The sequence below is a fragment of the Phymastichus coffea genome, unplaced genomic scaffold (assembly GCF_024137745.1).
Source record: "Phymastichus coffea isolate CEN01 unplaced genomic scaffold, Cenicafe_Pcof_1.1 PCOF00176, whole genome shotgun sequence".
Lineage (NCBI taxonomy): Eukaryota > Metazoa > Arthropoda > Insecta > Hymenoptera > Eulophidae > Phymastichus > Phymastichus coffea.
The window spans coordinates 217,333-243,833 of record NW_026706987.1 but is presented as its reverse complement, the minus strand read 5'-3'; the positions used below and the strand labels follow the sequence as shown (position 1 = coordinate 243,833).

Below are 26,501 nucleotides of genomic sequence, written 5' to 3'. Positions count from 1 at the left end.
ATCAAGTGTAGCATCAAAAAATTGCAAAGGGCATCATTTCAAGAAACATCAAAAAGAACAATTCGTTCTAGTAAGTATATTTTTCATGCAGCATTTATTTGAGGAAACATTCGCTATATAATGTATGAACGTTAATTTAATCCAATGATACTTGTATCTCAATATGAAATTTTTGTATAACTATACTCGATTGAAAGCATGTATTTGATTCATTTATGAAGCATTTAACGAAAGTAACCTAATTGCTGTGTGTACTGTAATTGCGCAATGAAATGTCATGAAACACCACCAATGCACTTGCAACAAATTCATACTATGATTCAAAACGTAAACAAACCTCATAAGAAAAAAAGAAATTTCGGATAATACCACATACGTGCATATGGAGAGTGGATTGGAAACCGAGTAGGAGAAAGAGAAAGAGATGCACAGAGCAAAGGAGGGCCTTGCAAGTAACATGGTGGGAGAAGAAGAGGACTGACAAAGAGCGCGAAGCCTATCTGGTGAACTGGTTGAAAGTTTGGGCGACAGTAACCGAGGAGACACCATGGCGCGAACACCTTCACCAGCGATTAGGTGCCTTGGCGCGCTCATAGTCGTCGCCATTACTGCTCGTGAGTGCAATCCTTTTTTTAATCCTTCTCTTTTATTTTTATTGCGTTGGTAGACGCGCGAGTGATTTAGCGATGACCAATTTAAAAAAAAATTGAATTATAGCAGACATTATTCATTGTCTACCTGTGGTAGGGTGGTATTTTCAATCGATAAAACAAGATTAACCAAGTTTAACTATATTCTTCATGGAGGACATTGAATTTAATGATCGAACACAGATTGTAAATGTAGAACAAGCAAGCGCCGAGCGTAATTTTCGTACATAACGAACGAGAGAAATTGTCTTTTAATATTAGCAATATCCAAAGGCGGATTTGGCCCAATTTAACATTTTCAAAAATAAAGCGTGTAATCAATGATTAATTACTAAAATAATGACTTAAAAGAAAATTCAGCAATAGCCGGATAAGTATAAAAGTCTCTCGTTACCGGTCGAGGTAATAATTGTAATAATTGCTAAGCTACTTACAGAGCTCGAAAAAAATAAAAAGCGTGCAAGAGAAAATCTACTACTAGTTTGCAGATGTATATAATGAAATGGTTTTTCGCGACACTTGGTGCACTAACGGATCTCTGCCTGTGTTTAATAAAAATGGTTTGCATTTCTCTCATTACGAGATTTTTCGTTTTCAATTAGAATCTCGCTGATTGAGTCATGAAATTTTGTAACGGACGCCGCAGTTTTCATGCGCTTGCGGATGCCTTTTTTCCGAGCTACAGGTACTTCATAATAATATGGAGTCACACTATTGCAATAAATCTTGACACGAAATGATTATTTACTTGAGAAACTTGCGCGCATCGTTGTCGGGAATAGTTATTTAGCTTTGCACTGCTGTGTCTTGATATACCTTAAGCCTTGTGTTTCATTCAGCTGCTGCTTTCTAATCGCTGGAAAAAATCTTATATATTCGAGTAGGGTTTCTATGACAGTACTTGTACTTTCATTGTTGCCACATAACATCGTCACTTTTCTTTTGCATAAAGTAGTATTTGAGTAATTTTGTCAATTACGAGAATTAGTTATCTTAACACGTGCTTTATGATCGTATATAATTTTTTTTTGCACAACTTTATGAATGATGATTTGCAGAACGCTGCTTGGACATTTTAGTTATTAGATCTCAGAGTAATATATTTATTTATTTTCCACCATCAACTTGCAGATTTATTGAATATTTTAAATAGATATTTTCAATTTTTTTGATGTTGAAAGCCAATTTATTCTCGGCAGTCAGAATTTTCATCCAATTTTTACTAAGCTTGAATATTTTAGTGTAAAGTGAAAGGTATATAAAGTAAAATCTAAAAAATAATAGTGGATCGAATTTTAATAAATAGATTATTAAAAATGCTTAAACGTTATTAATATTGTTCATTATTTTAAATGGCAGGGAATAGTTTTCTTATTTTTGTATCGTATATTCAAGATAAGTCAATTCTATATATTAAACTGAATCACATGAAATGGTTGTCACCGATTCAAATATTGAGGACTATTCAAGAAATGCCACTCTGCGCTATATCGTAGAACATAATATTTGGCGTACGATTTTATAAACTGTAAGTCGTCATCCTTAATCATAACCGAGCCACGAAATAATCTTACATCAATCCACACTTGTGTGTGTAGATACGAATCGTAGAGTCAGGAAGTGTCATACAGTAAAGCGGCGTGAAAGTCAAACAGACCATCGCAACAGTAAAGAGAGGCACAAAACCTGCATAGCGTTCTCACAAGCAGAGCAAACGCGGCAAATTAGCAACAGCAGTGGCGTGCACGCGAGTTTTAACAGTGTAGTTCAGTGTCAATGTTGCCGGTCTGTTTCACCATTCGACTTTCGCGCACATAGCTTGCACTCTACCTGTTTCTTCTGTTCGTGCCTTCCGATCAATTACACTTCCACCATAGTATTCGCGCGCGCGAGGTGTGGCTGCACTCGTGTATTTACTATTTGGTATATACACTGAGGTAAACCGATTTCTTTTGGAACAGTGGATTTTGTTATGATTTTGAGGCTGTGCTTTTTTTATAGTTATAGTGGGAGAAAGAAGAAAATCAAATTAGAACTAGAAATCACTTTTAATGTTGCTTAAAAGAGTTTGTTGAGTGCAAAATTTCTATGAGTAAACTCATCAGTACAGCGACATAAATAAAGTAGTCTCATACATCATTTTTAATATTGAATATATCGATAAAAAAGTTTTTTGTGTACATTAAATCTTCTATTTGCACTAATTCTAATTTTGCAAACGGAAAAAAAAATTAATTGAAAACGAGCAGCAATAAAAGTCGAACAATATAAAAAATTATTTCATCGTCCAAAAAAGGAAAACCGTCCGTTATTCATCATCTCTTACGCGATCCTCGCAGTCGACACAATTTTTTTCCGAGTAAACATCTCAAACAATTCCATCGCCCTGGAGGATTTTGTCAGAGTGCACGTCCCACTTCCTCGTTTTTTCCCCTCTAGACTTAGGTCTTCGATTTTTATACTCCCGCTTGCTCTTTTTTTGCTTTTACTGCAACACAACGACTCTTATCCAAGTCACGTGTTTTGCCCCTCCCATCGCTTCAATCGTTCGATTGAACGTCCTGACAAATTGTTGCGGAAGATAAATTTCGCTGGAGAAAATCGAGGCTGCTTGAACTACTTTTTACGATACATTTGGCGTTTGCTCAGCTATCTCCGTGTGCAATAGTTTGACTGAAAAATCAATTGCAAATTTTCTTCGAAAACTCGGAATGTTGATCGTCAATCCTTACACACACACACACACACACACACACACACACACACACACACACACACACACACACACACACACACACACACACACACACACACACACACACACACACACACACATATCAGCGTTCTCATTCCCTCAATCCACTATCGAACACGAAATTCAGTTTGAAAAAAAGAAGAGACGCAAAGCCCATTAAATCTGCTGTTCGTGCGATCGTGACGCCAGAAGGAAGTAAGAGCGTGAAGGCGAACGCTCGCGCGCGCGCGTGCCGGTACATTCCACGTGCTGATTACTTTTCGCGATTATAGCCGGCGACTATATTTTTACATTTTTTTTACTTGTGGCCAAAAAGAGAAAAAGATAAAAGTCGATATGACGCCAGTAAGGTAATTAGAGGAAAGATGCTTGTGCTTAATGGCTTCCGCGGATTGCCGCAATAAAAAAGTAACGCTTTTGGCAACAATTATTTGTCTAGCTTTCGCCGGATTATATACGTTCTAATAGATCTTTTGTGCGTATTAATATAAAAAGGACGAGGTTGCGTTATCAACGCATGCGTGTAATTGAATGGAATTTAATTCAGAAGAACATATTACAATCGTACTAATAAAAAATTAATAAAAGTTACGCTTACACATCTTTCAGGAATATTTAAAATGATTATGGATTATTTGCAAACAGAAGCCCTACTGAACTTTTGGTACAAGTTGAATAATTATAATGTGCCATAAAATGCTGTTGCAGTTTGTAGTTTGACTTATACAATCGTTTTTATTAAAAAGCAAAGAATGGAAAAATAGTAAAACAAATACTAGTAAGATAACATAACCTACCGCAACAATTTATAGACCACAAAATTCTCATCTAACTCAAATCACTCATATATAATCCTTTGTGTGAGTTACAAATACTTTTGCTTTTCCTCGAAATACGCACACGTGTGCATCTAAAGCTCGAGACAAAAAAAAAAGTCACACACAAGTACATAAACGAAGGTAGAGCTTGTACAACTATATATCATCCTGGTAAACCGCATTAATTGGGTTGGGTTTCCCAACAAATAGAATACGGTGACGACAGAGTATCTCGTACTGCATGGTTTGTCTGCGGCTTGTTGTCAAGTGGATCGCCTATTGCAGAGAGAAAAAAACACCTCGATTACAACTGCATCCCGCTCTCTCTCTGCGTTTTTTTTTTCGTAATTTTATGGCGATATTTTTTGAGAGAGGAAAGTTGCTCTTTTTCGCACGATTCCAAAGAGAGAAAGTTAAAAAGTGATGGAAGATTTGAAATAGTGAAGATGTGTGGGTTGAATATACACAAATAATTAAAATTAGAAAGTTTCTTACAAACAATAAAATTTTAGTGATCTTGCATTCGATTCCTGTTACTCTAAAAAAATAATTACTCAACACCTTCAATAGTATCAACCAAAATAATAATCAGCACTTAATCATTTTCCACGCAATACTATCATTGCATAAAATAACAATATCCGCACATTGGCATTGGAACCTGTAACACAATCCTGCATTACAACACTTAGCAAGAAAGAAAAAAATACTTGTACATCTTCGCCAAAGGAAAAAAAATGTGCAGAGATTACTGATCGCAACTCATAGTAATCGAGTGTCTTCGTGTAACAGTCAAATGAGAGAGATCTTCAAGAAAGATATGTATGTATGTATACATCCGTTGCGACACTCACGCGCGCGACGCCAATTACGTCGTCGGTTGCTTTCTCCTCGGCACGAGAACTACTACTGGAAATGTCAAGGGTTCACTGACACACCATACACACTGCTATTATTGTGGTGAATGTTGCGTATTAGGTACGTTTTTTCTTTCTTTCTTTCTTTATGGTAAAAGTTGGTATTTATATTGTAATGATCTGTCTACTTTGTGTTGTCGTAAATCTTCTTTTTCACTTTTATAGAGACATTAGTACGTTTACTGAAAAATTGTGGCGATATGAATTATATAATTTTTTTAATTGTAGAACTAATAGGTCGATCAAATGAAAATTATATCTAACCAATTTCTTGTTTTTATGATCAAATAATTGAATTATATTTGCTCTTTAACCCATTAACGTCCAGCCGGACACATTTTGTACACCTTTCCTTCAGCGCTCACAGCAGCAATTGCATTTTGAGGCGAAAAAAAGTGCAATAAGTGTATTCTTATAATTCCAAATGTGAGCTTTCTGGTCGTATCATTCAAATTATCGATGAACTTCATTTTTATATTGAAAAGTGTTATTTAAAATAAAAACATTACTATTATCGAAGATAATTTTTTTTTTCCAATCGATTTTTCAAAGAGTTATCAGCTTCAAATCAACTTCGAACCGGTCTAGATCGTGGATGCTACGTCTGAATCTAAAGGGAATGGGGTGTCGAAATTAGTTTGACCAATTAGACATTTCAAAATAGCGCCCGAAGTACAAAATTTTTGCCGAAACATTCATGAATTTCTTTCTCAGAAATGAAGCACTTTTCCAAAAAATTTCTTGAAAGAAAAATTGCTTATATATGGTCAAAGAATACACCTGAAAGTTTTCGAGAAGTTACAATTAGCTTTTTTGATTTTGCAAATAGTCATTTTTTGGTAAATTGTAAACAATCTTTCGAATCATTTCGAAAAAAATTTACATGTACTTGATCTATTTTAGACACTTTTTGTGCTTAGTAATTTTTATTGTAAAGTGCTTTGTTTCCACGAAAAAAACTTCCAAAGTCTTATAATCGGATATTTAAAAAGTGATCATTGAAAATTTTTTGTCAGAAACAAAGTACTTTACGAAAAAATTATTATGTATAAAAAGTGTTTAAAATAGACCAAGAAGTGCACATAAATTTTTTTCGAAAGGATTCGGAAGATTTTTTGCAATTGACCAAAAAATGATAATTTGCAAAATCAAAAAATGTAATCGTAACTTACCAACAAATTTTAGGTGTACTCTTTGACTAAACCTAAGCAATTTTTCTTTCAAGAAATTTTTTGGTAAAGTGCTTCGTTCCCGAGAAAGAAATTCATGAATGTTTCGGCAAAACTTTTGCACTTCGGGCGCTATTTTGAAATGTCTAATTGGTCAAACTGACTTCGATACCCCATACCCTTTAGATTCAGACGTAGCATCCACGATCTAGACCGGTTCGAAGTTGATTTCAAGCTGATAACTCTTTGAAAAATCTATTGGAAAAAAAAATTATCTTCGATAATAGTGATGTTTTTATTTTAATAACACTTTTCAATATAAAAATGATGTTCATCGATAATTTGAATGGTACCAACAGAAACACTTCAAACTATAAGAATACACCTATTGGGAATTTTTTCGCCTCGAAATGCAATAGCTGTGAGCGTTGGAAGAGAGGTGTGCAAAATGTGTCCAGCTGGACGTTAATGGGTTAGAGAAACGTCGTACTCGTTTAAAGTATCAGTTTTTAACTTGGATATAATCGCTTCCAACTATGGTGCAATTTATTTTCAGTAAATACATCAAAGCTTAGTCAGCCAACTCGTATTTTTCCTTTAATTCATAATGAACCTCAACTTAAATACACACGATTTTGATAAAACTATCACGTTCATTCGTAAAACGTTGAGAATTCGTGAAGTGAGAGCATATGATCAACGATCAATCACGTGGCTACTGCTACAAACGTTTGGCTAATGATTGCGCAAGATATAATTTGCTTTATTACTTGCAGTTTTCTTCTCTTCAAATACGTAGAAAAATCTCCGGAAGTTGAACACGTATATACCCGACAATGAATTAATGAAATTAACTTGATCTTGTTTTGATTTATTCTAAGTGTGGATATATCAGTATGCTTCTGTTTTATTTTTTGCACTCGATTGCTTCTCGTTCCAGAATGCGAAATTACTTAGTCATGCGTTTTGAGTTTGATCTTGTCATGTAGCATATGTGTTTGTACGTGAACGATGAAAAATAGAAATGAGAATAAAAGTGATTTGTCATTGTATACGTTTCTTGTTGTGTAAAAGTCATTCGTGTAAATAACGGTGTATCGAATTGTTTTTAGATTGTTCAAAGGTCCGATAGATTGATGTAGATGATGAATTGCATTTCGGTAAATGAATGTTATTCAAATTATATGATCATGATGACATTGTATTTCAAATCTATTTTTATTACCGATCACAATTACAATATGCACTCTATATACATGTACGTACATAGGTGTATGTACGCGCACGCGCGCGCGCGTGTGTTGTATTTTAACGTGTAAATCAAAATTATTTAAATTAGAGTACGAAATTGGATGGCTCTGAACATCTTACATGCAACAACCGTAATAACTTAAAAACAGCTAAACTTAAGTACTCAATATGAACGGTCCTTAATAAAAAAATCAACATACGAGAGACAGAGTCGGTGCCAAATGCGAAGTGGGAATTTACGTGCGAACGCATGAATCTAGGTGTTTACCTAGATTCATGCGCAAAAAGGAAGCGAAAAAAAAACCCGCAAATAGGTGAGAGCTGCACTGATGCGAATCACTTGAGATGCGTCGTGATGTTGCTTTTTTCAACACTTTATATCATTTCTTCCGTTACGATATTGATACACGGAAAAATGTTAAGGTGTTAGACGTCTGACGGATATGACGTTATAAATTATAAAAATATTCGTATCAAATTTATAAATGTTGAAACAATTTTAATACAATGATAATTAAATTGATCGATCTAATTTTTCAGTTTAAGATATTGTACATAAAGATCCGTAGAAACCGCTACTTATAACGCTTTCTTTCAACAAGCGCGTTTTTTTATTTTTAAATGAAACCCGTGACAAGCTAACGAGTTGGAAAAGGAGGTTTCCACGCACGAGCTTAATGAACCGTTTTGGATCAGCACGTGATATATACCGTTGATGCTTGTATGTGTAGCAGTACAGTTATTGTGAATTATCATGAAAATTCATTGATTTTGTTGCATGTTTTTTCCTATTGATCGTTTATTCGATTGACGACTCGCTTTTCGCCAATTAATAACGACTTGATGATAAATTGAAAATTGTTGTATAGAACCTCGTCAGTGACGATTCCATTTGGTTCGAAGGCCTTTGAAATGTCGATTTTAATGATAACGAAGTCGATAGGGGATTTGGATATAACGAGAATAATTCACTTCTGTAGATATACAAACTACATGCACGCATTTGATATAATCTGGGCTCCAGGAAGTTATAAACCGAGTAACAGGCTGCATCGACCTGCGAATAGTATTTGACATTTTTTCTGCCGCCACACTTTGCAATTAATCTTGCTAATAACTTTAGTCTTTAAGATTTGATATTTCTGAACGGTAAAATATTGGAACTAAAATTTGAACATAAATTTTTCCGCCAAAACTATTTTCATCAGACTTTGTAACGATTTATGGAAGCTATGACTGCTGTATACCACCAAAAATTTATCCATTTATCATCCAAATAACGAAAAAGAAAGAAAATAATAGATTTGTACGCAAAAGCCACATATATAAAAAGAAGAAAAATCAGAAAGCCACTCGCAACGGATTCCGTATTCTTTGCTCGTAATCTACTTATTCGCTGATCCTTAATCCCAAGAACTCTCGACGACGATATTCTTCTCTCATTTCTCATTCGGTCTGCACGCAGCGTCTTCACATACATCACCAACGACAACGACGTCATCCTTCGCTCGTCGCCTTAACGATCAATTGAATCGCAGAATCCTCTCTCTTTCTCTCTCTCTCTCTCTCTCTCTCTCTCTCTCTCTCTCTTCGTAGTTTTGCATGAAATAAATGTTATCTCGCAGTAGGGAGAGAGCGAGATGCCGTTAGATTGCGCCATGCTGCAATGCGTACACCATGGACCAATTTCCCCTTACTCTCGCGAGTATTATATATCACGTGCCAGTCGAATTTATGGGCTACTAGTTTGCTGGTGCACATACATTCTGCAAGAGGCCTTCACCTTAATTATTCGTATATTGATGCCTCGTACCGTCAGTTGGTCCTACTTTTTGATCTTATAATGAAGACTACTTACTTGCCTATATCTTATACGAATTACGATAGTGCAGTGATATATGTTTACTACTCATACATATAACGAATTTCGAATCTGTCTATAACTTACATTACTTTACTGATTTGGAAATAAAACGATCATTTAATTGATGGATTACTGAGTTTGATGATCGAGTGATAATATTTTTTTGACAGTATAATTGAAAAGGAAAGCTTCTGATATTTTTTACTTTAAAATATTTTATTAGTATTCATTGTTGATGAGATTAATTATATCTTAATAGAATATTGTACAACGGTTATTTTTAAAACTGATTTATATAATCTTCCAAGTTAACAAAATAAACTATCAAAACGTTGAGGTTTACACCAAGTCGAAGAGAGTTTTCAATGTACTGATTATCTTAAAATAAAATCTTGAAAAATGTGAATGATAAACTCTGTAAATCTCTGTAAACATAAACTCAATCTCGTAGGTCATTCACATTCGTTTATGACAAACAATCTATCTCGCTAACTCAAAAATATTACGTGAAACGTAAGATGTTGTACGTCGATAACCTCGCAAGCAAGAAAAAAATACATGCATAGACATTAAATACAAAGAATCTCGTCTTAATTGCAGAACAATGCAACGCTCAGTACTACGGGAAACTCATCGGCAAGTTATCATCGTTTCATCACGGCGTTAGTGGCGAAGTTTACGCCGTGGACGCAAGGACGCTGTTCATCAAAGACTTCAACTACGATGGCGAGGCACCAGGTTCGTATAAACAACACTCTCCACGCAAACTAAGCTTATTGTTTGGTGGCTTTATGTAGCGGGTTATTAGTCAAACTTAGACTAGTTATACGCCTATTAATATATTAGTTTTTGAGATTCACCTATAATTGATGTTGCGGCTATTGCATCTTGAATGTTAGATTTTGTTAAACATTTAAAGATTGTTTAGAATCAAACTGATTTACGACTTATAAAACTTCGCAAATCGATTTAACACATTTAATTTTCTCACATGTGACATAGTTATGTTCAACCGATAATTACTTGGGGAATTGCTTTAACGATTACGATTTAAATTGCCTGTTATTCATATTTGTAATAATTAGCTTTTCATCACTCATGACTCAACTGATAAAAATAGTTTTCCATTAGTACGTACATCAAACATTAAAAAAAAACTGTTTATATGTTGAATTGAAACAAAAACGGGAATTTCCACAAAAAGTGCAACGTAGCCATAGATAGACGATAAAATCAAAACTTTCGAGAGCCAAGCCTTTTAGGCTGTTATATACGTATATAAGAGAGGAACGTTAAAGGAAAAGGTGATCGTGTGGACTTTCGCTCGTGCGCGCTGTTGTTGGGCTATTATCCAAAGAAGCTGTCGCAGGTGCGAGACTTAGAAAGTACAACACACACACAGTAGTGCAACATACATAATGGCGAGTCAGTTTTCCCATTCGGCTGCTGCTGCTTGTTTATCTTGTATACAGAGAGTGCACTACCTGCGATGATTTTTTACGAGGTCGACGCGAATCTAGTATAGAAATAATGCATGGAAAACGCGCGCGCACGTTTCACTTGGAGCAAGTAAAACAAAGTATGAGTTCTATTAGAAGTTGGGAGAGTTTGTTTTTTCAAGACGATAATTATCATGAAGAAAGTTTTACCGAAAATCAAGGAAATAAAAATGACAAATATTGCATCGTCGAAACGTTTTGTTCGCAACATATGATTTAGAGATATTATCCTTCATAATTACAAATGAGTGAATATTTACATATAAATTGCTGTAATGTATACAATGGATAGAAAATTGAAACTTGTTGAACGTAAACATGAATATACCATAAAAATAAATCTTTCTGTAGCTGCCTGGTTCTTCGCCGGCAACTCGAAAACCGTTGGTGTCAATGGCTTCAAACTTCGGGATGAACAAGGAACGTACGTATTACATAAGAAACGTAACATTAGCTAATAAGCATCGCAAAACACATGAATAAAAAAATCCTTGCAATCAATCCATAGATTAAATCCTTTGAAGCGATACAGGAAAAAAGACGTAACGCTAACACTGCCAGAGGGTAAAACACTCAGCAATATCAAATGGTTCTCCGTATGGTGCGAAGAATTTGCCGTAAGTATCAGTTAAAAAAAGTATTAAACGAGACAGAGATGGGTAATTGAGCGTTCGTATAAGCTTATCTCAGCTTGCAAGGCTATATAACAAGGTGCGCATCTGGTACTCATAAAGCCAGCAGTGGGTAGTAGGATTATGTGCGTGGTGCTCGCATAACGAAGTGGACGTTAAAAGCACTGAATTATATTATCGCTCAAAAGTTTTTAAGCTCGAGTGCTCTTTATATGGACTGCGAAAATCACGCCCTTTTGCCAGCGCGAGAGCGACATTGAAAATGACGCCTTTGTTGCGGCTTCATTATTAGACTTGTTTCGAGCGTGCGCGTGCGCCTTGGCTATTAAAGTGCACACAGCGTTTAATGAGAACTAACTTTGGTTCTCCGGCTACGTGCCGAGAAAGTTAAGTATTAAATATGACAATGATGTTAATGCTTATCGTTTCAAATATAGTATTTCGTCGTGGTTCGCACTTTAAAAATTGAAAAGTCTTATTATTTCACGAATGCGACGGACAACGCGTAACCTTAACTGCTGTCTTTCGGAAATATTAATAATTACATGAGATGACAGTTGTATACATTCGCGAGCTCGATCGTAAATTTTTCATACCTGTCTTTCTTCAGGGCATCATTTTATGAGATTGGTCAAATTTTTGTTCAGATCAATTTCGGCGACGTGAAGATTCCACGTAACTTTGAGCATCCCAGACCACAAAAGTTAGCCGGACTTGCTGGCGTTCACGGTGTAAGCTCAGAGCCAGTGGTTGTCGTCGACGCGCAAACGCTTCTCCTGCCAAGTTTCAGCTACGACGGCGAGGCGCCAGGTATATACTATAGGCAACAACAACGCCCACCCCAATGAAGAAATCATTTATATGTATTTACACTTAATCTTCGTTATATTTTTTTATTTCATTTCTCCATTATTTCTTCTAAAATTATTGTTAGTGTGATCAAAATAATAAATTGTTATTATTTTTGTATTATCGATGACTGATGGATTAAGTATTTGATTGAAATTTCTTTATTGAAAAAAGGATAGAGACGTTCTATAACAGTTGCACGTTACCGTTTAATCATATTGTACAAATACACATTCTTTCTTACTTATAAAAGATGACATACTACTTGAAAAAAAGAGAGAATAAAGATTTTTTGTGCCAAAAAATTTTTACAGTGCTCCCTGTATACCCTTGTAGTGTATTTTAGTCCTAGATATAAAAGGTAATCCCTAATTAATACAAAATCAGCCTATAGAGAGCTTTGTTAATAACATGTGTCATCTCCAGGAAAAAATTTTAAGGGACAAAAATTGTTCAATACCCGAAATATAACTGTAGCTTCTACTTTGTTTTTTAATGGACGGTTTGAAAAACTGAATTTAAATTGTATTCTACTTCATTCTTATTTTAATTTTACACGATTATAATGAATTGTTAATTCATTAATTACGACGTTTATTTTCTACTCCTATACTACCTTTTTGTGTTCATCGTTAATGTTTTTGTCACTTTTCTTATTTCGAATTTCAACTAAATACCAAGAAGGTTTAAATAAGATCCATTACTCGAACTGGTTTTCTATAAAAGAACTTTGAAGGAACAAACAATACACACTAACGATTGTTCTTTTTTCAATTTTTTTCACAGATGCCAAATTCTGGGTAGGATCTGGACCATCACCATCACCACAAGGTATTCGAGTGCCCGATGAGAATGGCAAAGAAGTGCCACTACGACGTTACGATCGTAAAACTATTGTTTTAACTCTACCCGGTGAATTGACGATTCATCAGCTTGGACACTTCGGCGTCTGGTGTGAAGCTTTTGCTGTTGATTTTGGACACATACAGATTCCACAAAGTCTTAATGTACCACCGTCACTTAAGATGCTAGGTGTTTCGCCACAGGTAGATTTTATTTGATGATTCATTGTTTCCTATATCGAGGGATCTATCGGAGTTGCATGAACTATTCGAACATTGGTCAATTAGAATTTATACTTTTGTTTTCAAAAACAGACGCTCTGACAGCAAAATTGTTTTACAATCAATATTTTTGTATTACATCGTATTTTTTTGATAGATTGTCTACCAACGTAACCGATATCAACTTTTATTTTAAGGAAACTTCCATAAGCTATAATGCAGTATTCTGTAAAGATTTTATCATTTAGTTTTATCAAAGCAACATCGCAAATTATACTTATATTGCTCTTACAATACGACAATTATCATCACATCATCAAAATTGTCGAAAAAAACCCATCCTCGCAACAGCGGCAACACATAGTCGCGACGACTTGTTAATAAGCCCTCGTACCTCGTGTGTAGAGGCCGAAAAACTTGACTTTGTGTTAAGTGTGTGTATGTGTGCGCGCGGCATTTCCATTTCAGGCTTTCCTCTTATCGGCGTCAAAGCGCTCAAGCACGGAAATGGGGAGAAATGGGAAAGAACGAGAAATCACGGAAAGCAAACAGATTGCGAATTGTTGTTTTGTCAGGCGACGCCGGTGTCAGGCAGCAGCTCTTTACCTGTGTGAAAGGATGGCCAAAAGATTGTGTGGGAGCTCTTTTTCTCGTGTGATGATATAAGACGTTTGGTCAATTGACAAAGCTAAGAGTTTGGCTTGGAAATTTAATTGTAATTCAGTTTACTGTTTGTAATTAACAAGGTAGTTAAAGTTTGATATTTTTTTCCGATTTTTTTCTACCGCAATTCAATCTTGGTAATCCCTTAGAAATATCAACTAGAAACCGTTATAAAAAATAGTGTGTATGGATATTCCTCAGTGTAATATTTTTATCGAAGGATTTTTTTGCATACCTCACGAGCAGCAGCAGCAGCAGCAGCAGCAGAAGCAGTGAATACGTCACTGGAAATTCCAATACTCCTGCGTTGCAAACTAAATTTCCGGTAGCCGTCGTGCAACGAAAAATTTCAATACTCTACGGACGTCCAAACGTTACACAGATACACACGCGCACGCGCACACACAGACGGCCAACTGTAAAACTTTTGGCAAGAGTTTAGAACTAGACAAACAGATATGGCGAGCTGAATCGTCGAAAAGGCTATTCTTAATATTCTTCTGAATGACTTATATTTATATGACAAACATTTAATTTTTGTAAATTAATATACTTATTAACTTCTCTTTCAGTTATACAAGTATTAGAACCAATACATTAAAGTCGCAATCTGACAAACTAATTCGAAAATTAGAAATTTTATGAGTATGTGCCTGATAGATCAAATTGCCAAGCATCTATAAGTTTATTACCCATGAAGCGTGGAAATGCGCATGTGCTCATGAGATTTTTCTCGCGCTTGAGCTCTCGTAAATTACGGAGTAAACCACTGGAGAAGGCGCGTCGATTTCACTCGATTATTTACTATGTTTCTTATATCTGTGTTCTTTTTATTTATTTACTTTTTTTTTTGAGCGAGTAGAACCATATTTATTACGACTTTTGAGGCGTAAAATTCGAAATCACTTTCTTTTTTGAAATCTTTATTTTTTAGTTTACTTGCGTATAAATGTGGGGTCTAATGAATGGTTGCACTCGACTGCAAATTATACTTTAGTAATCTTCAGCTTGGAGAAATATCAAGTGGTCCAACTAAAATGATTAAGGTCTTCGTAGATTATCTATTATTTTTTAATTTTTAATTTTGAAATACAGTTCTGCAGAAATTACATATGACGAAACGTTGAAAAGCTTCTTAGTATATAGATAGAACAGAAAATGTTCAAGTACAAAAAAAGAGTCCAGCGTCTAATACTAACATGCAGTGCCAAGATATGCTCAGTCATAAGACCCATCAAGCCCTAGCGACCAGAAAATATTAAAAAATCAAGAGCGTGCGAGCCAAAAAAATGGCCTAGACATGAGATCGTATCACTCGGCAAAAAGCGGTTCTCCTCCACATGGTCACCTACACATTCAACAACTAAACCATGGCCCTACATGTGCTTGATGTTGCAGAATGGGCGCGTGAACCTGGTGGAGATCTTGACACCCAACAGCAACAACAACGTCGAGACAACACGTAACCGCGCTCAAGAATCCACACAGCAACTACACGCTCGTCAATTCTTGCAACAATACGATCTACGACCAACCACGTATCGACCTGTATTACAACGTCGTACCGAGGCACCGACTGTACAAGTTATACCAGCTTTGGATTATCAACCACAACAATGGTACACCGCCGATGGTTTTGTTACAAGATTACATCAATTACGTGCTAATGTACAGGACGACGGTGAACTTGTGGGTCATGTAGCTCCTTCAGCACAAAGAAGATTTCACGGTGGATTGATCAAACCAGCACAGGCGCATGCTAGATTCCAACAGATTCAGGATGGCCACAGACTCGAGGCTTATCACGTGCAGTATTAAGATATTGAAAGTTCTTTCAGTGATACTTATTTCTTTTGGTGCTTTGGCTATCGTTGAAAGAAAATGAAAAGGAGAAAAAAATGTTTCTAAAAGTTATATATTAAAATACAAACTTGTCGGAAGCAGGATCAGCGTCAAAAACTTTTTAAAACTCTATTTATACGCGTAGCTTATCTTTCTTGTTAAAAACACTTTTTTACTTAAAAAACACACACGAAAGCATAATAATGTAAGCTGATCGCATCAAATGCATAAGCCAGCGAATAAAGAAAACTACGTTATTTTTTATTGAACAAAAGAGTTCAACTCGACTATCGCGAAAGTGAAATAAAAAATATTCAGTCGATATATATTTTCAGTAGCGAGGCGTGCGTCTTATCACTTGCCATGGCAATTCGTTTTCCGCCTCGAAATTTTCCGATGGCGGTTTTGGCTCGCATATATATATATATATATATATATATATATATAGCTCCACTCTAGCGCATGCGAAAACTTGCACGAAACTAAAACTCGGCCGAAGAAGAAGTATGTATGTGTGTATACATACGTGCGTACGCGCGCGCACGCGTGTGTAGACGTTTAAATTGCTTGGGAATAAGTTCTGGGGTCTAATTGCAGCTCTATCAATGGTATATGTATAAGTCAATTTTGACACGAGGGAGACAGAGACATCATTATTAACTTTATTTATTCGCAGTAATCGATAATAGTCCAAGAAATAGAAAAATAAATTTCTAGTGTTAGATGATTCCAAACTTAGCTGGAGAAAAAAAGATGATAAAAAGAAAGCATCGCATGATATTCTCTTGTATTTGATCTTGGAAGCGCATCTTTTTAATGAACATTCCACAACAGTTTTTCCAAGAGTATTAGTGCCCTAAAGTCTCTTGCTCTCCTTTAAATATATGAAATTTATCCGGCGGGGGCTCGCCCTCGCGATCTCACCGCTACAAGGTAATGAATTCTTTTATGAATCGCGTTTTTTTCTTTCTTGCTTGAGCGCTGACGAGCCGGTTTTGTCGCGAACATCGCTGCGACCTGTATGAAAGAAATCCCTTCAGTGCTCTAGTGTTTTTCCTTGGATCTTTTGTTGCACCCGAGGAAAGGATATTTGGCTAAAATTAATTGAAATTACGATAAAAGTTCTCTTCTTTTTATTTACTACTCAGATGTTAATTCCAAAATGGAAAGGATTTAACTTTGGTTATTCTTGTAAATCGTGGATTTCGGTGAAACCGACTGCGTGCGGTGAAAAATACATACTATTTTGATTTAACTGCTATTTAATCTTATACAGATTAAAAGAATTGTTTATTCTACGCGTATCGTTAAATGAAATGTTTTCTTTGTCACAGATCCGATGTAGGAATTGTGTAATCTACTTAAAAAATCTATCTTTTATTTGTTATTAGGTTTTAAATTAAACATATTACAGCCTACAAATAAAGCTTACCTTAAAGGTTATCAAGTTGAAATCAAGGTGATAACTCGTAAAATAATGAAAAAAATGCATTTCCAAAAATAAACATGAAAACAAACAAGAATATACAAAACAATCAATCATTGACAGTTGTGCAGTGAATTTAACACATCTACAATTTACAACTCGCTTCTTTTGACCATGATAACACTGCACACAGCTCCTCTCTGAGTTAAGCAAATAACGTACCGCACAGTTAGCGCCTGGCAGTTGCACCACCCGTGCAAAACCCACAGAATGTACCGCTGATTATTAATAGGATCTCTCTGGGAGCACTTGCAAAAAACTCTGCGAACTCGTGCTTTTTGCAGGGGTAGGTAAAGATAGGAGTCGGTGCATTCATCAAATGAGTTTGACCATGAACGCGACTTTCATGTGATTTTCGAGAGGGTACTCATCCACTTGTCCTTGACCTTCCTCCGACAGATCTTTTTTATACACTTGTTTCTTCCTTTTTACTGGTTTCATACTTTCATATTGCAAAAAAACTTATTTTCTCAAACATATATACATTTTGTAATAATCAATAATCAAAAGTATTATTTTTTAACGAATACTCAACGACTTGTTTTCTTCTGTATGTAGTCATATCGACATATATCAAAAATACTCTCCGTAATCCAACGTGTGCGTATAAACTATGGAAAATTCAATGTTCAAGATAAATAGGCATGTTGTCTTTCTCTTCTAGTGTGTTATAAATAGCAAGCGTAATTTTCACGCGGTCAATAAAGACCTTTGTTCCGATATTAAAACTGCATTGATTTTCCATTTATGTATTGTAACGTCTGTTTTGACATAGTTGTTTCTTTTATTCGAGAGTACATCGGACTGTCGTCGGATACCGCGCACATCCAAATGATATATAGATAACTCGGGAGAAAGGAGAAGATGATTATCTTCAGAACTGTGATAACAGAGAATCGATTATTGAGTTCACACTACGACGAAAGGGTGCGGAATTAACGGATAGCCAATGCTCGGCCAGTATTAACTTTTTTTTTGGTAGCTTTAATAACTTCTAATATGAGTTTACTCAAGTAGGTTGTAGCAATATTTTATTTCATATGTATTTTTGATACTACTTTTACATGAGTTTTACATGATTATTTTTGCACTTTGCATTGATGTATCAAGTGGTCTTTTTATATTTTTTTATTACATTATTGCACTTCTATTTTTGATTGAATAAAAGCATATGATAATAAATGTTGTTATTCATTGTTCAATTCCATTTCTGAGTGGGAACAAAACTACGTTCAGAGTAAATACGAGTATGAATATTGAGAAAATCATTTTTGCAATATTAAATACATTATTTTAATTCTTCGATTTCGGTTTCCGTGCCCATCTTTATAAATTTTTAATGAAACTTGTAAATTCAATAATCATTCCTTTTGAAGTTTCACAAATGCGCGAATACCATGTAACATTTGTAAATTTTACACTTTCAACATTTAACGCACACAAAGCAAGGTTAACTTTATTCCAAAAAAAGTAAAACAAATCATTGTTCCTATCAAAGTTCCCAATCGAGTGCACATACAAAGAGCTTGCCCTCAAACAACAATGGTTCCCTGCCTGCACGGAAAGTCCGTAATTCAAGGGTTCGAGTTTTTGGGGAGTGATTTGCGAGGCTCTTTATCTGGCTTCGTTCTGTGGGAAATCGGCGTCATTATGTCGACCACACCAATTACATAGTCGGGACTATTTACAAGTTGGTCAAATCTAATTGGCGAACTTTCGATGCAACTCCTCTTTGTGTTCAACTTTGTTTCTATCTTTTTTTCTGCTCTTTTATACTATGCATGTGTGTGTTTTTTTTCAGTCAAAGCTTAACTGCGAAGTTCTAGACGACGGACTGGCATTTGAAGTTCGATGGGCCGTCGCTGGGGACAGTATAGTCGTCCAACTTGTTGGGAAACTTGGTGAGTTTTCGCTATATACATATACATACGTATGTTCAGTTGAAGCTACGCCGAGGCAAAGTTAAACAGGTAGCATAGTATATGCGATATAAGAGAAAATTAAAAAACTCTCCTTTGATAATGAAACTTTAGAACGATACGATTGTCAATTGCGATAAAAAAAAAGAAAGAGAGAGAGAATATTTCGAATTTCCATTTGATGATCGCGAGTATACGTTCTGTTATGTGGACGTTGTTGGAACTTAGTAGCAGCTACATAACAGTCGTGAAGTTTAATCTTCGATTTTAAGAGATGCTATCTCCAATGCGCCACACACACACATACACACACAAGATAAGACTTTCGCCTGTCGTATTGATTTCTACATAGCAATTCTCTCACGAGACACTGTTATATAAGAGAAAAAAATCCACACAGTTACTAATTATCCGACAAAAAGAGTCGCCGAATGATTATTTTATGCAAGAGATTTTATTCGCTTGTTAAATTGGAAATTTTAAGACGACGATAAAGTGAAAGATGACGAAGTACACGGGGATAATTCAAGTATCCCAATGTGAGTGAGCGAGCAAGCGAGTGCTTCAACTATCCGAGCAATTATCTTGATTGGAAATATAATCGGATTACACTGTGATCCTCCCTCCTGCCTACTCGGCTTGAAAGCTCGTCCTACAAAAATGTCAAAGTATTGCCATGCAACCCGTGAGGGTTAATGTAACTTTGCTTCTGTTTTATTTTGTCAGCGTAAAAGCTCCTTTTAGTCAAGTGATATTGATTTTCTTTATTCTTTTTTTTTGTTAAAGTTGATTGTCCGTTTGAGTTGGCAAATTGAGTTTTTTATTATGTCGCAGAGTAAAAGGTCTTTTTGTCGGACAGACAACTAATTTTCAATTTGTTGGCTGAATATCATATTGTAAATTCAAAAGTAAATATAATCCGTGTAATGGTTGTCGTTCCTTTGTGAAATAACAAATATACGCAAAATAATGCCATGTCGCAAATACCCAATTGATCGCTCAACCCTCAATGAGCATCGCATGAGCTTGTTCCGCAGCAGCGGCTTTACATCCTCTCCGTACGCGAAGAAAAAAGCCGAGACTCATTCCAAATTCCAAACTTTCCCGCGCGGCGGTAAGCGATATATCGCGATGCAGAATATCATGAGGAGAAAGGTTTCGTGTTACCAGCAACCGTTATGACACTTTCACCTATATTCTCCTTAAAAACAAAAATAATAATAACAGGAGTAAGAAATAACGGCGAGGATCGATGGAAACGCTCCAATTACGTTTCGTTTGGGTAGAATATGTGAATGCGATTTAGCTACTTTAAGTTTTAGAAAGTTGAATTTACGTTTGGCGTGTGTGAGCGCATGCGCACGGACGTTTTTGTGTGTGTGTGATTGAGCCATTCTTAATTGGAAAGACTGTGAGAGAGTTTGAGAAGAGGAAAACAGAATAACAGACGCGCATAAGTATGTCTAGTTTATACACACGTCGAGATAAAATAATGATCAATAGGAATGTAAAAATTTTCAATAATTTGTGTATGAGATGCGAAAACACTTATAGTAATCGATATATTAATTTAAAATAATTAATTAAAAGTTTATTTTCATTAGAACCTTTTTTTCCATATCTTCGTTAATTAAGAATTCAATTTTACTTCCATCATAGCGAGATTTCAAACAAACTCCAAAAAATTTGCAAACTTATCTAACGCAATTTACAGGTGTGAACGAATATATGTCATTTGGTTTATCTGGCGACCCTAAGCGCAGTCAAATGGTGGGTGGCGACGTTGTAGTCGCATGGGTTGACAAGCAAACCCTTCAAGGCTATGCTATCGACTACTATCTCGATGCAAAGTCTCAGTGTTCTGGTGGACGTGGCAGCTGTCCTGATTTGAGGATCCAGGTATGTATATTTAATAAAATGAACGAGAAAGATGACTCACAATTAGGGCAATAATCCTTTTGGGCCACGTCGTTCAACAATGAAGACATATGTACGCATAGAAGTGAGTCTTGAAAGTAAACAATAACGTGTAAGGGAATTAAGTGCGCCTTTTGAGGAAAATATTCAGAAGCATCTGCACGACAGAAATTCGAAGAGGCATAAAATCAGCTTTTATTTTATTCACTTAGATCTCCCGTTGTTTATAGAATATATGGCTATTATAAATCTGTCACCGTTAAAATTTGATATGTATATCGCAAAAAACCGATTTTTACTTCGACATTGTAAAATTAAATTCTTAGTAAATATTTACTCTACGCAGGATAACTCAAACTCAGTGCGTCTATTAAACGCAGCGATGGTGAACGGATATAGTATCGTTACATATCAACGTCCTTTGAAGTCTGACGATGAATTAGACCATCAGATTTATACAAATGGCTCGCAAGCGATAATTTGGGGTGTTGGACCTTTGAATGACAAAGGCGAGGTCAGTTTCCATAGCCACTATCTCAGGGGTGACAGATTCATTGAGTTTAGTAGACCGCCTGCCTGGAATTGCCCGATCTCTGAGCTTTCGGATGAACCTCAACCTCCTCCTCTACAGCATCAACAACAGCAACAGCAGTCGCAACAACTGAATGTTGATAATAGAGACCAGGAAAGCATTGCACAGGTATATACAAATTTATTAATCAATTTTTAAGTATCCAGCAGAGAGAAAAAAGAAGTCGTGAATATTTACCGTATAAAGTCGAAAAGTGATGATATCTTAAGAATCTCTTATTGTTTTCGTGATATTTAATACTTTTTCTATTTTTCAAGTTTTTCAAACTATCAATAGTTATTATGGTATAGTTTTATTGCTATTATTGGAAATACCTACTGATTCCTTTGATAAATTCCTTTATATGATTCAAAATTGATATCAATTTCACGTAGGGGAGTAATATTTTCATATTTTTCATATTATTGATTACGACATAGAATACAACAATAAAATACGAAAAGATAACAAAGCTTGGAGCGTTATCAAATAATTTAGCAGCAATAAATCAAATCACTCACTTAGTACCAATGAAAAAAAGTTTCTCTCATCATCTGGAACCTCGGAAAGGAAAAAAACGTCATTTACTCGCGTATAGGTATCTGCCAGACTTTACTATGTAATTGTAGCAAAGTTAGTTAATAAACGAAAAAGAAAAAGAGAAAGGGAATATAACTTGAATATGCTGAAATTGTTTCTCGCTTTTAGCTGGTTGCAACAACACGGCGACCACTGAGACCACTAGCTACCCCAGCTCCAGCGCCTAAGACAGACGCTTGGGAAATACCGCCAATTCAATGCTTCGAGCCAGATGACGGTGTGTTGTACGCTCAGATGGGACCAACCGGTGGCAAACATGGTTACCCTGCTATCACCGGTATGTCGATCAACAACAAAAATCATAAACATGAAGAAATAATCATTTCAAAGGACAAAAAAATGTGGTTAAACATGTAGGTCACGTAGGCTGGGGCATCTCGTGGTACATAAATGGCCTGTTAATTCCTGAGATTCACGTAGTTCGTGGTAAGAAGTATACTTTTGTGGTAGAGGGTGGCGATAATCCTGAAGCGCCAGCACTTTACCACCCGTTCTACATTACTGACGATCCTGTGGGCGGATACCAACACAAGACACCCGAGGAACGAGCGGTAGGATATTTCCATCCCATTAATTATTCCGTGTCCACTGTCTACTTCATTATTCCGCCAGTTTCGCTTTCTATTATTTTTTTGTATTTTCAATTTCCATTCTTTCTCTGGGGACATCTTAGAAGCCGACCGGCTATGAATATTTCTACCGCGGTTTTGACCTTTTTCAAGACAATTAAACGCTTCCGCGTTAGCATTGAAACGACAAAAACGTGTTTTTGCAGAATGTGACGATTTACGCAGGAGTACGTCGTCAACGCGGTGTAGTGAGACCAACGGGCATTGGGCGTTCGTGTAACTGGACGCCAGATCAGAATCTACCACCGGCTGATGAGTTTTCATCGTTTGGCGCCTACCAACGCACGCTTACTTTGATATGCGAACCTGGCGAACCAGGTATTGTCACGTGGGTGCCAGATGAGAATACTCCAGATACCGTCTATTATCAGGTAAATGTACGCTGTCTATATATACATTACACATGCTGTATTTTTATTCCAAGACGTTATTGTGAGGATTATGTCACAGTGATAAATTTTCTACTTTTATGATTTCTCACATAATGAAACGAAAAATTCTAAGTCCAATATCGCAATGTATCAGAAAACTTTTTGCTTTTTTTAATCATAGAAAAGAATTTCGTTTTATTTCGCGCGTGATTTTTTTTCATTCTTAGTCTATTCTAAAAAAAGTTGCTGCCGAGAAATAAATTACTCAAATTTCGCATTCATTAATCGATAATACTTAGTTTACGGAAACAATTTTTTTATCTACTTCAATATTTTTTTTTTCAATTTAAGCTTATTTGTGTGTAGTAAAGTTTACTTAAAGAAAATTGGGGCGTAAATATTTCAACAATTTATGTAACACTATCGAAATATTGATGTCGAAACAAAAGCGATTTCGTGAAGAGACAATGGCTTTTGATGTTGAATGTAGCATACCACAATGTATTAAAAAAATTTATTAAGAAGAACCTAATATACTCTCATAAATAATTAAAAGAATTTTTTCATAATTATTATTTTTTCGTTTTTTGATATTAAACTCGTGTTAATTTTGATGGGGGAAATTAACTCAGCGATACTCATACAATTGATTTGAACATATAAAAGAATAACTAATTATTTGCCATAGTGTTTCACACACCGTTATCTTGGCTGGAAAATCCACGTACACGACACATGCGATGTACAGCCCCAAGGCTCAGCAAGCGAGCAACATGAGGTGAGAGTACAATCAGATCCAGAAGAATTTTCATCGTCATTAGATCTTAAACCAGAGGCAAGCATACGTGCTAGTCCAAGCAAGGTAACGCCTTCGCCGGAGTTCCTCCAGCGTCACCAGGAATACGCGGCGCAGGATTACGATTACACGCGTAATCATCACAACCACCACCATAATAAGCTAATATCAGGTCTTTATCATCACCACAATCACGGTTATCATAACTATAACCGGTTCTCATCGCCCAATCATCATCACGATCATCATTATCTAACCCATATAGCCGCGGAGGATCGACGTCGTGCACCCTATGACGCAATCGGTTACATGATACAGCGCGGGGGTATTATTAACAATAACAATCATAACAATAATAACAACCACCATAATCCATTTGAACAGGCAGCTTACTTCACTCAAGAGCAACAGCCAAGTTCGTACTTAGCTCAGGCCGACGTAAATCAGTCTAAACTAATTACAGATCAACACCATGTAGTCAGACGACCATCGGCAGTTCTCAGTGCTCCCTCTGCTGTAGCTACAGGCCAGAATTTCGTCTATTCCTTGCAGCCACCACCCCCGCAGCAAAATCAAATCATGATGCTATCCAGAAGACCAACAGTTCAAGCTCCTGCGTACTTTCAGATGCCTATAAGAAAGTCACCCATGACCTCTTCTATGACACCGTTTCAACAACCACCTCTTGTCAGACCGCCGTTCTACGAGAGAAAGAAGGCTGTATTCAAAGGTCCCATGACTTCTAGAATGCAAACACTCATTAAACCAAATTATCATCAGCAACTCTATTATCATCATCAGCCAACAAAATTTATGAAGTTTGATTTGAAACAGCAACAACAGAGAATAAAGATCGAAGCAAAAGCTACGCAGGCTGAAGCTTTGTCAGCTGAATTGCAAGCTATAATGATGCGACCAATGCCACCTGCCAGAAATACGGGTTTCGATCCATCGAGTATTGTCATTGAGAAAGGTTTCAAGCCGATTCTGAAGAGAAATCATGATTCAGATTCAAGTGCTAGTAACATCAATCAGTTTGATAGTAGAAGTGTGGAAATTATGTTACAGGATGAGGAACCTAGAGAAGCAACGACTGAGAGGTATAGTGATAACTTTGAACCAGTTTTTATTCCATCGCCACCTGATCGTAATACAGCCAAAAAACAAGCGAAGAAGAAGACTCAACTTGTAAGGACAAAATTGAAATTGGACAATAACATGGATATTGCTAATAAAGAAAAAGAACAAATGGATTACGCTTTCATGTACCTAAGGAGTCCTAAGACTGGCACATCATTGTTGATCACTGAGGAACAGAATAATTCAGCGGCAATTAACACTCCTTTGGCTAGAACGAAGAGGCACGCGCAAATAAGAAGTGAAGACTGGGACTTAACTTATCGACGTGACCATGACCCTGATACTGTAAGGCATGATAATCATGATCTTCATGGTCACAGTGAATATGATCATCGAAATCATAATATACATGAACATGAACATCATCGTAGCGAGCAAGAATTGAAATCCGCTAGCACTGGAGAAATCATTTTTGCAAACATAGAGTATATTGTCCTTACTGTCGTTTTATATTACGCGCTTTGAAAAATATGCATAGCGAGCGCATTTTCTGTTTTTTTTTGTATTCTCCTTTTTTTGTAGCTTAATGTTTATAAAAAGGAAGAATCTTGCATGTACTGACAAAAGTCATTTGGAATTTTAATATTGACTGATGTATAATGACTTTCACAAGATAATAGACTTTAAAGACCAGAAGAAAATATTTTTTCCCACGACATAAACTTTCTTAGCAGGTAAATCTTCTTAATGAATAATAATTTTTGAAGGTCAAAACTATACTCGAGATGTTTTATAACTTTAAAATTTTATTTTGTAAACTTTTATAGTTTTATACAGTAAATTATCAATCGTTTAAAGAAATAAAGCGACTTGAGTACAAAACTTTTAGTCTTATAATAGAAGAAAAAATATGTTTTAAGAGCTATATAATATTGAATAATTTTATATAATATTGACATAGTAAAAAGGAAGATTGTTAAGTTTGTAAGCTTGTCACATACACGCACATTGTAAATAGAATACAGAAGAAGTGTATTTTTTAAATAAAGTATTAAGTGATAGGACAGATATCACTAGTTGATTTGTTATTTTTCACATACTCTTACATTTCGACATTGAATTTATTTTATAGCTTCTTTTTTACCGTTGACTCTGTAAC

General features: G+C 35.8%; 1 protein-coding gene across 1 annotated transcript; it reads left to right on the top strand.

The window, feature by feature from the left end:
* Positions 1 to 547: 547 nt before the first annotated feature.
* On the top strand, positions 548 to 26,198 carry LOC131673412 (protein Skeletor, isoforms B/C). The gene is made up of 13 exons (XM_058951375.1): positions 548 to 614; positions 10,025 to 10,162; positions 11,275 to 11,347; positions 11,432 to 11,540; positions 12,203 to 12,365; positions 13,191 to 13,450; positions 19,261 to 19,360; positions 21,093 to 21,277; positions 21,642 to 21,962; positions 22,575 to 22,743; positions 22,824 to 23,017; positions 23,242 to 23,466; positions 24,155 to 26,198. Exons 1-13 carry the CDS (start codon positions 548 to 550, stop codon positions 25,865 to 25,867), a joined length of 3,717 nt encoding a protein of 1,238 aa, XP_058807358.1. The 3' UTR covers positions 25,868 to 26,198.
* The last annotated feature ends 303 nt before the right edge of the window (positions 26,199 to 26,501 follow it).

Bases quoted from the DNA above. Each gene is read 5' to 3' on its own strand.
- LOC131673412 (XM_058951375.1), top strand. From the start codon at position 548: ATGGCGCGAACACCTTCACCAGCGATTAGGTGCCTTGGCGCGCTCATA. The intron at 615-10,024 runs GTGAGTGCAATC...TCTTAATTGCAG, and splicing joins AGTCGTCGCCATTACTGCTC to AACAATGCAACGCTCAGTAC. The intron at 22,744-22,823 runs GTATGTCGATCA...TTAAACATGTAG, and splicing joins TGGTTACCCTGCTATCACCG to GTCACGTAGGCTGGGGCATC.